Source organism: Pteropus alecto, unplaced genomic scaffold (assembly GCF_000325575.1).
Source record: "Pteropus alecto unplaced genomic scaffold, ASM32557v1 scaffold13, whole genome shotgun sequence".
Classification (NCBI taxonomy): domain Eukaryota; kingdom Metazoa; phylum Chordata; class Mammalia; order Chiroptera; family Pteropodidae; genus Pteropus; species Pteropus alecto.
The window spans coordinates 11,206,004-11,222,038 of NW_006434373.1; the positions used below are offsets into that span (position 1 = coordinate 11,206,004).

Here is a 16,035-nt window from a genome sequence, read left to right on the forward strand (position 1 = left end):
TTCAGGTGTTAAGAGTCCCCTAAGTGTTGAAAATGCAGAAATCTAGTCTAAGATAAAAGCCAGGGTTCTTTATCTGGGCTCACCCCCAAACAGAGTGGTCAGTGCATTAGGGAGTCAGAAGTACCCCATGTGCTGGAGGGTTGGAGAAGGGCAAGAGAAGAGTCCACAAACATGACCAGAGTCAACACGGCTAGTCATGAACGGTCTTAGGTCATGCTGAGGAGTTTGGACTTTGTTCTTGTGGCAGTGAGGAGTCATTGAAGAATTTAAGCAGAGGCATGGCACTATCGGATGAGAGTTTTAGAAAGATGACTGGCATCCATGCTGAGAATAGAAAAGAGGGATGGTAGAAGGAAGGTGGGAATACGAGTTAGGGAGGATGCTGCACTGAGGTTCATACAACAACACCCTCAATCTCTGCACTGTTGTGGGCATGTATAGCAAGGAAAGTCACAGGGTGACACTGTTGAGTGTCACAGGGTGACACTGTTGAGTGGAGAAAGACAGTTAAAGATGGAAGCATGCAGGAGCTGGTGAAGAGGAGCTGTTAGAAAGAGGCAGAGAGATGTCTATTTCTCTGCCCATAATCAGGGCTCGGCCCTTGTAATGTTTTAATTAGTTTCTTGGGTATTGTTTTTTTGTTAGATTGCTCCAAAAACCTAAATGGAATTCTTTTTCCAGACCCTTGTCTTATCCCAGGCTTTGTCCATTTTTTAAATTATTAGTGAATTCAGCATTGGGAACCCTCAGCAAACTGTTCCCTTAAAATGGAATTGTCTGATCTTAGTGGAAGATGTGGGTCAGCTGCCACGACATGATCTTGCATTGAGATGTAGGGAATGCCTGCATGGATTTCAGTTTGTAGCCTAGCTTGGGACTGAATCCTCTCAGAAGCGAGTCATCTGCTCTGAAACAAATGTATCTGCCAGATATTTAGAAAGGTTTCATTACTGCTGTGCTCAGTAGGTCACAGCAAAGTTTCCAGAATGTCTAATAGTAATGTTTCATACTGCCCTGGATATGAAATGCTTAATGTACAGACAGTTCAGCCCAGGGGGTGTTTCCAGCAGACATCAAAGGGACCTAACTCCACAGACAAGGGAGGCACCTGCGGTTTGGCTCAGGCCTAGAGACAAAAGGATAGTTGGGAGCCATCAATCTAATAGGGAGTAGTTTAAAATCTGGGATAACTTTAGAACATTGAAGCAGAAGCTACCCACTTGGCCCAGCTAAACACAATAAAAATTCAACCCAGGGCTTATTCTTTAGGGAGGGAGATGGGTCAGGCCTGAGGGATACCCATTCAGTCTTACCTAGACCACCGGGGCTCTGATTTCTGGCCCAGGTTTCTGATTTCCTCTTCCCTCCCTTCACAGAGCCCTGGCCCTCTCCAAGGTTGTACTTCTCCTGGCAGATCAAAAGACTCTTTTTCTGACAAAGGCATCAAGCCCTCAAACGTTTGAAGGGATAGTTCTGTGTAAATTAGAACAAACACAAAAATAAACACAAGTGCAGATACTTTATATGGAATTACAGATAGGAAGAGTTACCTGTGAAGCAAAGATAAGTCTTGTGTTTTAGCCTAAGAGTAGATTGGAGTTTACTGGGCTCTGTCCAGCAGATCAGCAGAGTGGGTCTCAGGCCTTCTTGGACTTCGTCCTCAGGCCTCAGGGCCCATCTTAGAGGTAAGAAAGCAGATACCTAGGAAATTTCCCTTTTCACTCTCTGTTCTGTAGTCATGGCCTCCTGAGCAGTTAGTTACCTTCTCTTGAAGGAACCTTCTTCATCACTAACTTAGTGTCTCAGCTGGTGCATTACAGCCTTGCCCGTCCTGGGAGTTGTTCTGTTTAGGACACCTGAGGAGATACCTCTTCCTCTTTCAAAGCCTGCACTCCCTTCTGGGCTGCCGCGCTGTTTGTTTTTCCATCTGAGGGAGGACGCTGCCAGCCCTGTGCCCCTTTGAACAGAAGAGATGGGGAGATGGTCCGTCTGGTCCATGGTGGATCCACACAGCTGGCTCGGCTTGCAACCCACCCGCTTCTCTTGGACATTGTCTTTAGTTCATTATTCATATGGTCCCAGGAGAAGGACGGGCCTTTGTTTCAGTCTCTTAATTAAAATATTTTAAACACCCAGTGGATATGCATATTTCCCATCAGGAATTAAGAGGGTTGTTTGGTTATAGTTTAATGCCCATTGCAAAATGATTTTAAAAAAAAATCTAGTGCCAAATGAGTCTAGAGGGTTAGAAAAATAAAGAAACGTTGACACAAAAGTCTGTCTTTGTTAGTACTCATGCCTCTATTTAAATCTATGTAGCGAATCTTCCCTCCTTTTAATCCAACAATTCTCTTTATTAAAAAAACTAATTGGGGGAGTACAAATCAAAGCAGAGACAGTATTCATCTTTTTTTCCTGGATGTCTTTTATGTTTTAGTTTCTCACAAAGCAATTCATAACAATAAGATAAACCATTTGAGAGAAACAGACTTAGAATTCCATGTTCACAGAACTAAGGAATTTTTAAACCACGAAGGAAACCTAGAGACCCTACAAAACTCTTTATTTTATGGATATGGAAAGTTAAAACTTTACCCCAAGATCACACAGCTAATGAGAGGCAGAGCTCAGATGAGAACTCAGGTTTCCTGGCTCTCAATTCAAACCCCTTTCCAATATCACTTCTCAAATTCTTCCATAGGAAGTTTAATTAAATTATGCATTTCACATTGCTTGTGGTTTGAAACATGAGCTCGGTAGCCCAGCCTCAGTGGGGTCAAGGTAGCATGCTGGCTAGCACTGATGGAGGGAGGACAGAGCCCTGGTCAGGCTGGGGTCAGGAATTTTGATGGTAGGGAGGGATTCCAAGTTGAAGCTGAAGAAACAGGGTTGCAACACACTGTCAGGGAAGAGCAGTAAGTGAGGGAGAAAATGGATAGGAAATGCCAGAAAGCCCCAGAGCTGGCCTTAGATGAGAGGACTTGACATCTCTGTATGTTCCCTTTAGGCGGCCCATGGCCCGGCCTCCTAGGCTAAGCATCCATTCAAATGACTCCAATTTTGGAGGCAGTCATTTCAACCAAGAGGAAAAATATTTTTTAAATAAAAAAGAATCTATTTGAAATTTGTTGTTCCAAACTAAATTTGGACATTGTAGTAAATTTTACTCTTCATAGTCCAGTCTGGGTGTGGGGGGAAACTCTGTACTCTTCCAGTTCATTCCATTAAAAAAAAAAAAGCCCCAGACAGATTTACCTTGGGCTCTCAGATGTTCGTGGATCATTATATTAGCCCTTTGGGAGAGGACTTTACCCCTTTCTTTTCTTTAGGAGTCTTTTTGTTTGTTTGTTTGTTTGTTTTGTTTTGTTTTTCCCAATTACGCCTATAATTGTATGCAGTTCATCATAAGACTCCTGTCCATACTTGGCCAAGGTAACTAAAGATTTCTATGTGTCAAAGAGGACCAGTGTTCAACCTAAATATAGTGTTGACCAAAATTAGACTTTTTTTTAGACTATTATAGTAGCTAGAAGGGGGCTTTTACTTTTAAATTGTTTTGTTCTGTGAAATTTATATCCCAATGGTTGTCTGAGATGCTAGGTATGTTTAGATTTAATTTTCAGATCTTATCATACTTCATAGTGTAAAATGTTTTTCCTCTCCCTTGCAAATGTAGAAAACTACTTAGTCGAAAGCTACTAAGCTTTCTTAGCAGAATGGGAATAAAAATGGGAATGATATTCTTAGAATGTCCGCCTTGGTATTGATTTATATGAAGTGGACACAGACCTATTTTCTAGCAGGAATATGATTTTAACTGGTAAAAAAATAGAAAAGAATACTGTAACTGTTAAAAAGAAAATTAAGCTAATTTTTGAGAAGGGCTTTAGTGTTCATTGAGAATAAATCTCTTGGTATTGATTTGGACTCTATTAAAAACCAGATAAATAAAACTGCAGAAATTTAATGTGAGTCGATTTGGCATACAATAGACTAGTACCTGAATGTGACTTTTAATACATAAATCTATGGAGAAATTAACAGAACATTCACTTATGCTATAGCCTTTCCTTGTCAAATTCCATAATGGCCCAGAGAACTTTTGTAATAATAGAAAAAAAAAAACATATGCAAGTAAAGGATGCTTATTGGTAGGTCTCTATTTTTATCTCTATTGTCTCTTTTATTAAGTCATTCTTGAAACATTTATTGAGTACTTAGCACAGAGATACAAGTAGAATTCCCTCAGAGGAATCCACAATCTGGTAGACAAAAAAAAAGACATCTTCCTGCAGGAAGCTTTTGGATAATGGAATCAGAGATTGACAAGCTATCAGACAGGGCCTCTTGGGGCATAGTTTATAAGGTCATCAAGGTCCAGGGTCAGATCTCAGATTTGAAAGTCCAGAGACTGGCTTTGGTCAATGTTACCAGAATTATTTGGGCTCAGGGAAACTGACTTGTAGTCAACCCCACAAAAGACCAAACCAGAGTACCATTCAATAATGTTCATTCAGAACTAGAATTAATAAACACATCAGGATACATTTGTTGGCTGTGCATTCTCTGTAATTAGGAAAGTCTGAAAGGGATTACATTATAAACAAGTGGGTTGATGAGGCTGAACTCAGAGCAAAGGCAATAAGTAGGAAGACCTTGGCAACTGGTGGTGGTAAATGGTGACACCTCATTGGCGCCAAGTCTAATAGTCCCCAGTGGGTCACAGCTTGATAGATCTCAGCCTTCCCTTTTAAGTGGTGATAAAGATACTGACAAAAGTGCTCCATTCATGCAAGCCTTGTTCTTTCTGTAAATTAAAATCACTGAGTAACCTATAGGTTGGTGGGGTTTTAGTGTTATTTAATTCAAGTTTAATTAGAGTTCTAGGCAGGTTTTTTTTGACATAGGATATATTTTCAGTTCTGGGATTTAATGGGTTTGTTTTGTGTGTGTGCAAAGAGCTAATCTCACTTATTATATCTTGATTTTGCTCTTTTAACTTTCCAAAGGTAAGCTTATCTCCAAGTTTCTCTTCCTTTTGTATTCAGTACACTTACACTCATCCTGTATAATTTAGCCGAAGCGTCTTCGCCTCGGTGCACGTCTTCTAGATGTCCTCTTCTCCTTCCTGTCGGAAAAACCCCCCCTCTTTCCTCTCATACCAGCCTGTGCCTCTTTTCTCTCAGACCTTCCTGTAGTACTTATCACACTCTAATAATTTCCTCATCTTCCTCTATTATCAGACTGTAAGCTCTAGAAGAACAACAACTACATTTTATTAAATTCTGTCTCCAACTTCTAGTCCCGTGTATGGTGGTAGAAAGTAGGGACACAGTAGAGGGAGGGAGAGAGGGAGGGAAGGAAGGAGGGAGGGATGGATGAAGTAGTATTTATGCTGAGTCCTTAAATGATCAGTAGAATCTTCTTTAGGAAGAGAAGGTACTGAAGTCTACTCTCTAATAGACATTTTTCTCTCTCTTACTTGATCGTTCTTTGGGCACTGACTGAATAGAAGGGTGAGTGTGGAAACCAGATTGCAGCTTAGTGTACCTCCTCAAGGCTTCTGTCGTAACACTATATTGTGATTAGGATTTAAAAGACATTTTCATGAAAATGACAGTATTCTCCAATACTTTAATTAGGGATGTTCCTAGTCTCTTAAGCCTTGTTACACTTATGTATTGTTGAATAACATCTCTCCCCAGTCTACGGCCATGCTACCCTGAACAAGCCCAATTCTGTCTGATCTTGGAAGCTAAGCAGGGTCAGGCCTGGTTAGTACTTGGATGGGAGACCACCTAGGAAGACCAGGTGCTAGAGGCGTAAAAAATAAAAAAATAAAGGATTGTAAGCTGACAAGTTCCTTGCAATCTATGAGGTCAACCGAGGGTTGCCTCTCCTAAAAAATAAAAAAAAAAATTAAAAAGCATATCTCTCCAAAGGCTAATAAGACAATAATTTCTTATTTTTCATAATTCTGAAATCTGGTTGAGACTAAGCAGGGTTAGTTATGCTTTAATTGGTGTTTACAGGAGCTGGAATGTCCGAGATAACTTCTTCACTCACCTGAAGGTACCTCAGTCAGAGTGGCTGGAACCAGCTGGAGGCTGGTGAGGCATCTTTCTATATATGGCCTCTCAATGTGGCTAGTAGCTTGGACTTCCTCACAGCATGGTGGTCTCAAGGTCGTAGATCCTTTAATATGCTAGTTGTCTTCCAGGAAGCTGCCAGCTCTCCTAAAGGCTAAGTTTGGGACTGGCACAATATCAGCTCGACCTCATTTTATTGGTTGAAGGCAGCCTAGATTCAAGGGGAGGGAAAATAGACCTCACCTCTTGGTATGAGGAACAGCAAGCATGGATAGAGGAGGATAGCAGGCATCTGAAAGATTATCTAAGACAGGTATGTACAGAAAATGTGTGTCAAAATTGCACAAGCCAGGTATATACTAAAGAAGCATGTCTAATCTGAGTGACTGGTTTTAAAGAAATGTTTTAAGTTTATTTGAATGAAGTCTCTGGGCTGTGGGGAAAGGGCTCTAGTCAGAAAACTAGGTTTGTCAAAATCATAGGACTTGATCAGTAGTGAACTCAAACGTAGTGACCTGGTATTGATAGGTGTTAAATAAACATATGGATAATTGGTTTATTTATGTTTAGTGCTCTTTTGTCTGTTAAAGGTCAAGTCTCTCTTTAATGATTAAAGCTGTTTTTAAAGTGAGAGCATAATGACACTTTGATCTATGAGAATCAAAAAGATTCATTTCCTATTATTTTTCTCACCTTAAAAGGGTTTTTGGAAAAGTGTCACATAATAAAGTTTCTTGAGTTGGTAATTCACTGAGAAATTTTATAATACATTTCTCTCTTCCTAGTCCTGTGATGAGAAATGGGCTGGAAATGACCCTAAACTGTCTTATTTCTTATCCTGAGCCATTCATGAACATTTAAAAATCTCAATAGACCCAAATAAAGATAAGATCACAGTAAGTGGAGACATTAAGTGTACACAATTTCTTGAACAATTCCCCTTTACTAATGTTATACCTGTTTCTCAACAGTTTTGATAATCTCTTATAATTAATGTGTTACTTTGAAGCTTTTTGACTAGATTTTGTCTCTTTAGTGCTTACTGTCACATATCTCTATGACATTTCATGGGAACAGGTGTGTAATAAGAGCCACCCTTTGTGATATTCGCAAAGGAACCAAGATGCAGGGGCTTAAAAGGCCTCTTAGAGGCTGAAGGAATTAATCATTCACCTGTGAAGAACTTTGGTGGAGAATAGAGTTCCTTCCTTCCCTTCCTTTGGAATAAGGGAGCCTTATCCTAAAAATGGGACGTAAGATTAGTTTCAAAGATGGCCACAGTGCAAGAAAAGAGTAAATAGAGGTGGAGCAGACACAACACAGTGAAAATGTGGATGGGAAATAAAATGAAATTATACCCAAAATATATGCCGTAGGGTTCTCCACCTGGGCTGGAGGGAGAGAGATCACAGACTTGATCAACGCTTCCTCTAACCAGAGGGAGAATGGAAACAGCCGGGCCAGGTGCTGGGCGAGCCCATCTTAGTGATAAGCCACAGTGGGCCAACAGGGTAGATTGTTAGCAGAATGTTTTCATGTATGCTATTTTTATAACTATGGTCTGTTATAGTTCCAAGAATTATAATACATTGGAGAAAAATATCTAGAACATTCCTTTCTGAAGGTCGAAGCCCAAGTTCCTCATATTGACACTACGGTCTCTTCCAAACAATGTTAATTGGAGTATATGTGCTGCTGCCTAGAGTCATGAGATATTTTATTACTTAAAATAAGCATTTAAGCCTCATGTAACAGGAATCGTGGCGGGGGGGAGGGGAGGAGGGTAGCATCCACAATTCATAGATTCAATTAGCAAATATTAAGGACTTTCTACCTGTCTAGTTAATTGCTCTTAGGCACTGGGGATGTGACAGTGAACAAGAACAGACACAAAAGGCAGTTAAAAGATGGATGGTGGTGATGGTTGCGGGACAATGTAAATGTGCAATGACACTGAACTATATACACTTAAAAATGGATCAAATGGTAAATTTTATGCTATGTCTGTTTACCAATAAAAAAAGGGGCAATGAAGGCAAGTAAAAGGCAATATAATGGGACGAGATCAAGTACTCGGGGTGAAGGAGTGTTAGGGACTCCCCAAATAGGCCTCCACCCTGCCTGGGGGCAGTGTAAGGGCTCTCCGGAGGGCTGGGCCCTGACCCAGAAAGAAGCAGGAGTTGTTGCCTTGCATGTCCTTTGAACTTTAGAGTGTCAAATGGGATCAGTCGTGTGTGACCCAAGGAGTGAGGAGGGAGCTGCACCAGCGGGTAGACACTGAAGTGACGGTGTCCAGGCCTGCTGCACGTGAGGCTGGCGCCTTTCCTCCACTTTACCCAGTCCTCACCTGGTGCTTTCCTTCACAGACAGCCATTCTGAGACGGCAGGGTCGATACAGATGCTCAACGGTTCCTGCAAACGCACAAGAGGAAGCACAGAGCTTATTTGTTACAGAGGTAATGTGTTTCTGCTATAAAATTTATACATTATTTTATTTTTACTTTATTTTTTTTATGGTGACATCGGTTAATGAAATCCAACGTTACAGAGGTAATATGTTTCTGCTACATTAATTTATACATTATTTTATTTTTGCTTTATTTTTTTTTATGGTGACATCGGTTAATAAAATCCAATAATTTTCAACTGTACACTTTAACAGTAAGGCATATATATATTTACACTGTGTGTTCACCTCATAGTTAGATTTCTTTCTGTCACCACATATTTGACCCCCTTTACCCCGTCTACCTCCCCCTTCCTCCTCCCCACTACTATACATTATTTTAAAGTCAGTTTTTTCTAATGCCTCTCTTCTTTTAATTTTAATGATTTTATCAAGAAAGTGTCAGAGAGGTCATTATATTTTTTATGATGGAAGTTAAAATAGGAGAAAAATATGAGGTTCTCAGAATCTGAAACGTAGATAGTGAGGTCAACAGAGATTACTTCTGACAACAAAACATGAATTCTACAGAACTTATAGGCATAAAATAAAGGGAAGCTCGTAAATGAACTAACTGGACATGATGTCAGAGGCTTCATTGTTGATATTTTTTTAATGGAGACTCAGCACACATGTTTACGTATTTTCTTCATTTCTATGTTTATACTTGGAACTTATATTCAAGACTAGTTCAATATTTATGAAATGTCAAGTGATAATGAGCAGAACCTGAGATCCCTGATCAATGTATGGTTACAACTTGGTTTAAACATACAAATAAGGATCCTTATAAGGGGGAAAGAGAAGTTATTGCATTCAGATGGCTTGTTTTTTTCTCCCTGGGGTGTTTGTTTTTTCCTCCAAGAGGAACTAATTAGGTATTTTAATTTTGTTTCTTGACCTATCCTTCATTTAAAAATAATAGATTTTTATCTGTGTTTGCTAGATAAATATGCCCATCAATAAATTTACCCACTGTGAAAAAGTTAATCTTTTATAAGTAAAGACCAATTAAAATAACAAGATTTAGTTTCCATTGAGATTTTTGAAAAATTAATGTACTTAAAAATTTCAAAGTGTGTTTTCTTATACTTCTGAAAAGATGACTTCTTGTCTGATAACTTCCTTTGCTACTATGCTAGTAAAATTAATTATAGACAAAACAGCTAAGTATGTTTATATATCCTTAAATGTTTGTTTTAAAGCAGGATGTAGGCAAACTGACCTATAGGCAAAATCTGCTCTGCAGCCTGTTTTTGTAAATAAAGTTTTATTGTAGCACAGCCACACCCAGTTGTTGACATGTTGCTTATGGCTGCTTCGAGTTCACAGCTCAGAGTTCATTGGTTGCACAGAGACAATATGACCCTCAAAGATGAAAATATATACTGTCTGGCCTTTTGCAGGAAAAGTTTGTTGATTCCTGTTTTAAAGCATCTAACTAAATTAATAATTACTAATTCAGTTTTCCCAACTGCTTTAAAAATATGATTTTTGAGGGACAACTCTCCATTAAATTCGTTAATCGCTGCAAGTTGAGCAATAGCGGCTTCATGCTATGCTGCTGGAGCCAACATAACTAAACCTCTTGGGACCCTTCCACTAGGGTGGAGTGAAACAACACTTCCTCTTCATCCTCTCGTCCAGAGGAGAATGACCTAATGGCTTTTTAAAAAACAACTTCAAAAACCTTTCAGTATAACTTCAAAATATTATTGAATTTCACAAGTTTGAAAGGTTAGTCATGAAATCAGTCGGTCAGATCCTTGTGTTTTTCGAGATACGGTTCTCTGGGTACTGATTTTGATTGAACCCATTGTCTCCTAGACTTTCTATATCTCCAGAGGAATGGAGGTTGCTTGCCTTATTCCATGTTTTTACCTTGGAATTTAACAGGTGCCTTCTATGTGGACAGTCAGCCATGGCTTATTAAATGAATGAACCTCTGGTAGCTAAACCTTATTAACAATATTTTTTATAGTTCCTTATAACTTAAAATATTTAAGCATTACAATTATCTTTCTTACTCATTTTGCCTAAGATATTAAAAATCTGGGCACTCAGGTATTCCATTAATAAATGCACTGATTATATCTATGCTTATTTATTTTTAATTGGACGGTTACATTTCATACTTCAGAATGGTTGTAATGTCCTGCAAGAGACTTTGGTGGCACAACTCTCGTGGCAGTGCTTGACGAAGAACCACCATGGCCCTGAGGGCTGCTGCAGTCTCTGATTTGGCTTCCAAAACAAAGAGAATAGGGTCAGGTCCATGGGACTGTATCATGCATAGTCAGACTTGACTTAGCTCTGCTAATGGACCGAGAGACATTAGTGAAAAAATGCAGACGTACGGATAACTCTGATTATACTGGTTTTGGAGTATAATTTTGAATGTGGATGTCTGATGTTCTAAATGTGAAAAGTTTTTGAAATTTTTTTAAAAAGCGGGTACAAGAAAAAAATAGTATTTAAAAACATTTGTAACTACATAGCAAAGAAATTGAGAGGTTGTTTAACTCCCACATCTGACTGTTCTCAACCCTTCTTTGCTACTTACTCCACTTCTCTGAATGATTATATAAAATACTTACACTACCTTCCCTTCACAACTTTGCCAATAAAATGCTTAGTGTAGATCCTGGCACAAGAGAAGCACTCACTGTTGTGGCTGTGGTTATTTTCATGTCTTTGGGGTGGAGGAGAGTTTATCTCAAAAATAGATAAAAAGATTGGCAATTAAACAATGAAGTGACGTAAGCAGAATGGAGACTTTGTTCATGATATTAGTTACAGCCAGAGTCAAATCAACTAAGTAAGACATAAATACATTTTTCTACCTATGGTCTCACTTATTCATTCAGTTTTTTGGCCACATTAAAGTTTACATACGTATAGTCAAGAGCTGATTACACAGAAAATCATTTGGCCTAAATCGATGGTAACTAAATCAAAACTTTACCTATTGATTTTGATGTAATTTGCATTTGAAGGTCTGACAGGTGCAGCCTCATAATTTTAAGACTCTACACACTACCTGATGGATCTTCCTTGGAAGATGAATGAAAGACATGATGCTGTTCCGTTGAGTCTGTCATGTAGAAGGTAGTTTAGTTTAGTGCAGCCTGTGTAGGTTAGCATCCAGTAGAATCCTTGGCAATGGAATGCTCCATACTTTGTGTATTCTTTACACACACACACACACACACACACACACACACACACACACGTATACATGAAGATGTCATGGTGCCATTGTGAATTGGAATTGAAATCTTTCCTCTTAATAACCTCACTCTGTCCCTTATAAGTAGAAGGAAAAACTAAGAGCAGATTTATATAATATTGACTAACAAAGCCAGTTATAATATTAATAAATACCATGAAAACATCTTGCGGTTCACACTTTCTGTCCACTTACATGTTCTAGTAGCGGCCACTCTACTTCTTAAGAACCAAGTGTTTTTAAGTCAGTAACTGTACATTTTTACGTAAATGATGCAAGAGAGAAGGTGAAGTTTTTCTTGTTGTAAAATCTGCTCTCAGATCATGAAGGATGATTAAATCATTAAAGTGACCCCCTCTCCCAAGGATAATGTGTCAGTGGTTCTTAAGCCTCATGGGAACCTCTGATGGTGGAATTTCAGGCATTGGAGGATTAAGGGGAAAGAATTTTTTTTGATGTTTGTATGGGTGTGCATTCATAAACCTTCATAAATGTTCTCTAAAAGTCATCACATACCTTTTTTATTTTTCATATACTTTCTATTTTTTTTAATCCCCCTCCCCCCCAACAGTGCATCAAAACCTATAATTCTGACTGGCACCTTGTGAACTATAAATATGAAGATTACTCAGGAGAGTTTCGACAGCTTCCAAAGTGAGTAAATGGGCAGACCACACAAGGTGCGGTTATATACACAGGGGAAATTCTTTGTACTTAAAATTTTTAGGGAGGTATGTAACTTCTCTGCATAGGACTCAATCCTAGGACTCTAGGGTTGGTAGGCAGTAATAAACATATCATGATTTAATTAAGTCCAGTGATTTCTTTTCAGGATAGTCCTGATGAAACACAAACAGGTGAAATTTTTTCAGTGAGGAATAGAAAACAAGGAAAATGTAAGAGTATTAAAATATAGTGCAATGTATTTTATCTTAAAAATATATTTTGAAGAGACATAAAAAAGCATTTTATGTTGAATAAATTAGGTTAAAAGTATGTTAAAGAACAAGCATTTTCTCAGGCAAATGTCTCTACCTCCTCTAAAGTATTAACTTGTTCTAGAATGCACCAAAAGCAAGTGTGTTTAGATTGATTAATGGTGGATAAAGTGAACCAGGGATAGAGGTAAGTTTCACCTTGAGAGGATATCCGTTCTAAAATACTCCATCATAACTGATGTAGTTGGCAAATTTTAGTTGATTATGAAAATTAAAAACAAATAATGATGGATTGTGTTTCAAAAGTAACTATTGCCAATAAAAATTTTACTTGAGATCCTATTAATATATTTTTTCTTTGTGTTTGTTGTATCTATGAGTTTGATTTGTTATACTAGTGTCAGTGGACCTGGTTGTTCGTTTTTTCTGTTTGTGTGGTTCAGCCACTCCTTAAGAGTGTTTAGCCAACTTCCCAAATGCTTCTTTTTAAAATCTCAGCTGAGAACACTTTCTTCCAACATTATCTTCTCCAGATGGGTGTGCTCCTTAGTTCTATATTTACCCAGTACTCATTTGGGGATTTTTTAATTCTTTCCATTTGATCAGATTAATGTATCTTTGCAGATAGTCTTGTTCATACCATGCTCAGGGCTAAAAGAGAACAGACTGTGAGATTTAATGGACTTACTATACAATATACTTTCCTTGCTGGTAGATTTTACTTTTTGGCATTAATAAGAGTTTCTGACTGATGAGAATGAAAGGGAAGATTGTAACAGTGATTAAGAACATAGATTCTATAGTCTACCTGTGTCATCTACTCACAGAGGCCCCCTGTGAGCCTCAGTTTCCTCATCTGTTAAATGGTTTTAACACCAGTCCCCACCATCTAAAGGACTACAAGAGATAACACATGTGAAGCATACAGCACAGTGCCTAGCACATAGTAACTGTTTAATAAATTCTGGCCACTATTGTTACTGGCATCTTTTTGTCATTAAAGTCATCATCTAAGACTGTGGTTTCAGTCACTTTAAATTTAGTGACCTCATTTTCCATGTTCTCAAACTTCATATTAAAAGTTATTCTATCAAGTCTTTGTTAACAAATATTCCCATTTTAATATACCTACATAACTCCCAACAAGCTATGCCATGTTTTCGACATAGCTTTTGGAGCTCTCTCTTTTATCACCTATTGTGAAAAGCAATGGCATTGGTGGTTTTTATTCTTCATCCGAGTGGGCCAGTTTTGAGTTTGTTAAATGCTGGTTCCTCTGATGGAAGAAGAAATGCAATATCTTTTCATGAATTAAGTAATTATAAAACAAGTTTTTTCTTCTTTTTAAAGCAAAGTGGCCAAGTTGGATAAACTTCCAGTTCATGTCTATGAAGTTGATGAGGAGGTCGATAAAGACGAGGTAGGTTGATCACTCACAGACTTAGAATATTAATGAGAAAATTACTAACATTTAGCTGAAACAGGAATAGGACTGTTTCTTTAAATGGGAAGAATTTTTTAAAATGTTTTGTTTGGTTGATTAAAATAAACTTTCTGTTTCAACTTGACTACTTAGTATAGCATGTTCTTCTGGTCCTGTTTGTTTATTCTGAGATTATTTTCAAAGGTCTGGATAAGATTTGGCTGCACTGTTAAAAGATATCAAGATTACTTAGACCTTAAGTTTAGATTATCTTAAAACAAACTGATAGCCAATAGATTTTAAATGGCTGTTTCTTCAGTGATCATTTTGAGTGAAATATATAGTACCCAGAAGCTCTGATTTTACAAATCCACTCCCCCTTCTATTGGAGAAAAGCTTGTGGCTAGAGAAGTGTACAAATATAGCAGGACATGAGGTGACTATTCCCACGGAGCAAGGGGAACCTTATAAAAAGTTAGTGCATTTCTCATTCTCCCTACTCAATATTGGATGCTTTATTGTGAGTTTAGTTTTTCTTATTTTTTTTTTTAAATTGTCAACTAAGACAATAATGCCAGCTACTCAAGAACTTTAACAGTGTCCATGGTAGCAAGTTATTTTACAAAACACTTTTTAAATAATTCTGGGAAGAGTTGGTAGTCATTCAAAATGAAAAACAAGATATTAAAAACGTGGTGGTGATTAATAGTAAGAGGAGGACCAATTGAAATAATGCCCGTGAAGGCACATAAAACAAACTGTATAATCCTAGACAGGTAAGTTATTTCTGTCATTGCTGATAATAACAACAATAAAACCACCAATATTCATATTGAGATGGTCTAAAACAAAACATAAGATGGGTCATTATGCAATTGTCTACTTGATTACAAAAAATAAACATCATAATTAGAGACTAATCTTAGGAGACGTGAACTGGGTAACGTGACACTATGTGGCCTTCTCTTCACAGGGTACCTACTGAAATATATATTGGGCGTAGCCTTAAAAGGGGAAAGAAGTCACTAGGGAGAACTCTTAAAGGATGTGGTAGAAGATTTGCCAGATTGCGTATTTGTGTGTGTATATGTTTCATCTGTCTATTATGTGTACAAATATATGCCTATACTTTTAGCAGCAGCTGGCAGCTCCACCTCCTTTAATGCAGATTTCAGAGCTTGGGGTCAGAACTTGAAGAAGCATGTTTCTTTACTTTTCTAGCTGTTTCCTTTCACTTTTCTAACTCTTTCTTTCCTCTATCCCTGTTGGGATCTTCTCTATCTTTCCTTCTTTTCTGTTGTCCCATCATCTTAACTCTCCTTTATTGGCTCACATCTCCTTCTTTCCTTTCTTTTTCACCTTTCTCTGAACTAAGCCTCTGGGAAGTTTTCCAGGAATTTGCTTTTGTCCTTCAGCTGTAGGGGAGTGTAATTTGAAAACCTTTTTCATAAAACCCGGCGAGACCTTACAACTTGAGTGGTCAAGTATGGTATGTACTTTCTGTGGCTCACTAAACTCTTAAAAATAAAAATTTGGATTAGAACTAGCTTTGCCTTTTAATGGACTAGAGTTTTCAGAAATTTAGGCTTGTCCCAATCTATCGCTGTTAAGTGGACACTAAAGCGACTTGTAAGTGTTAGTGTCAGATGGTTACTCCAGGAAAGGGCCAAGGGGCAGCCTGGCACCAAGTGAATGATTTTCCCATTGACCAGACTCGCGGCAAACGACATGGGTAATAACAGGAGATGACTATGGTATTTCCCTTCTTTCCTAGGATGCTGCCTCCCTCGGCTCTCAGAAGGGTGGGATCACCAAGCATGGGTGGCTGTACAAAGGCAACATGAACAGTGCAATAAGCGTGACCATGAGGGTGAGTAGGCCCATCACCCTGCTTTCCCCTCTCATTAACC

At 38.3% G+C, this 16,035-nt stretch overlaps 1 protein-coding gene and 1 pseudogene across 7 annotated transcripts in view; both read left to right on the forward strand.

Moving 5' to 3' along the window:
• Window positions 1-16,035, forward strand: part of DOCK9 (dedicator of cytokinesis 9) — a 242,404-nt gene that overhangs the window by 120,490 nt on the left and 105,879 nt on the right. For all 7 annotated transcript variants that reach the window (XM_015587356.2, XM_015587359.2, XM_015587358.2 and 4 more), the window contains exons 3-6: window positions 8,456-8,545; window positions 12,336-12,418; window positions 14,053-14,122; window positions 15,900-15,995. In XM_015587356.2, the coding sequence (XP_015442842.1) occupies window positions 8,456-8,545; window positions 12,336-12,418; window positions 14,053-14,122; window positions 15,900-15,995 (339 nt within the window). The remainder of the gene's footprint in view (window positions 1-8,455; window positions 8,546-12,335; window positions 12,419-14,052; window positions 14,123-15,899; window positions 15,996-16,035) is intronic.
• On the forward strand, window positions 5,705-5,823 carry LOC112477816 (annotated as a pseudogene).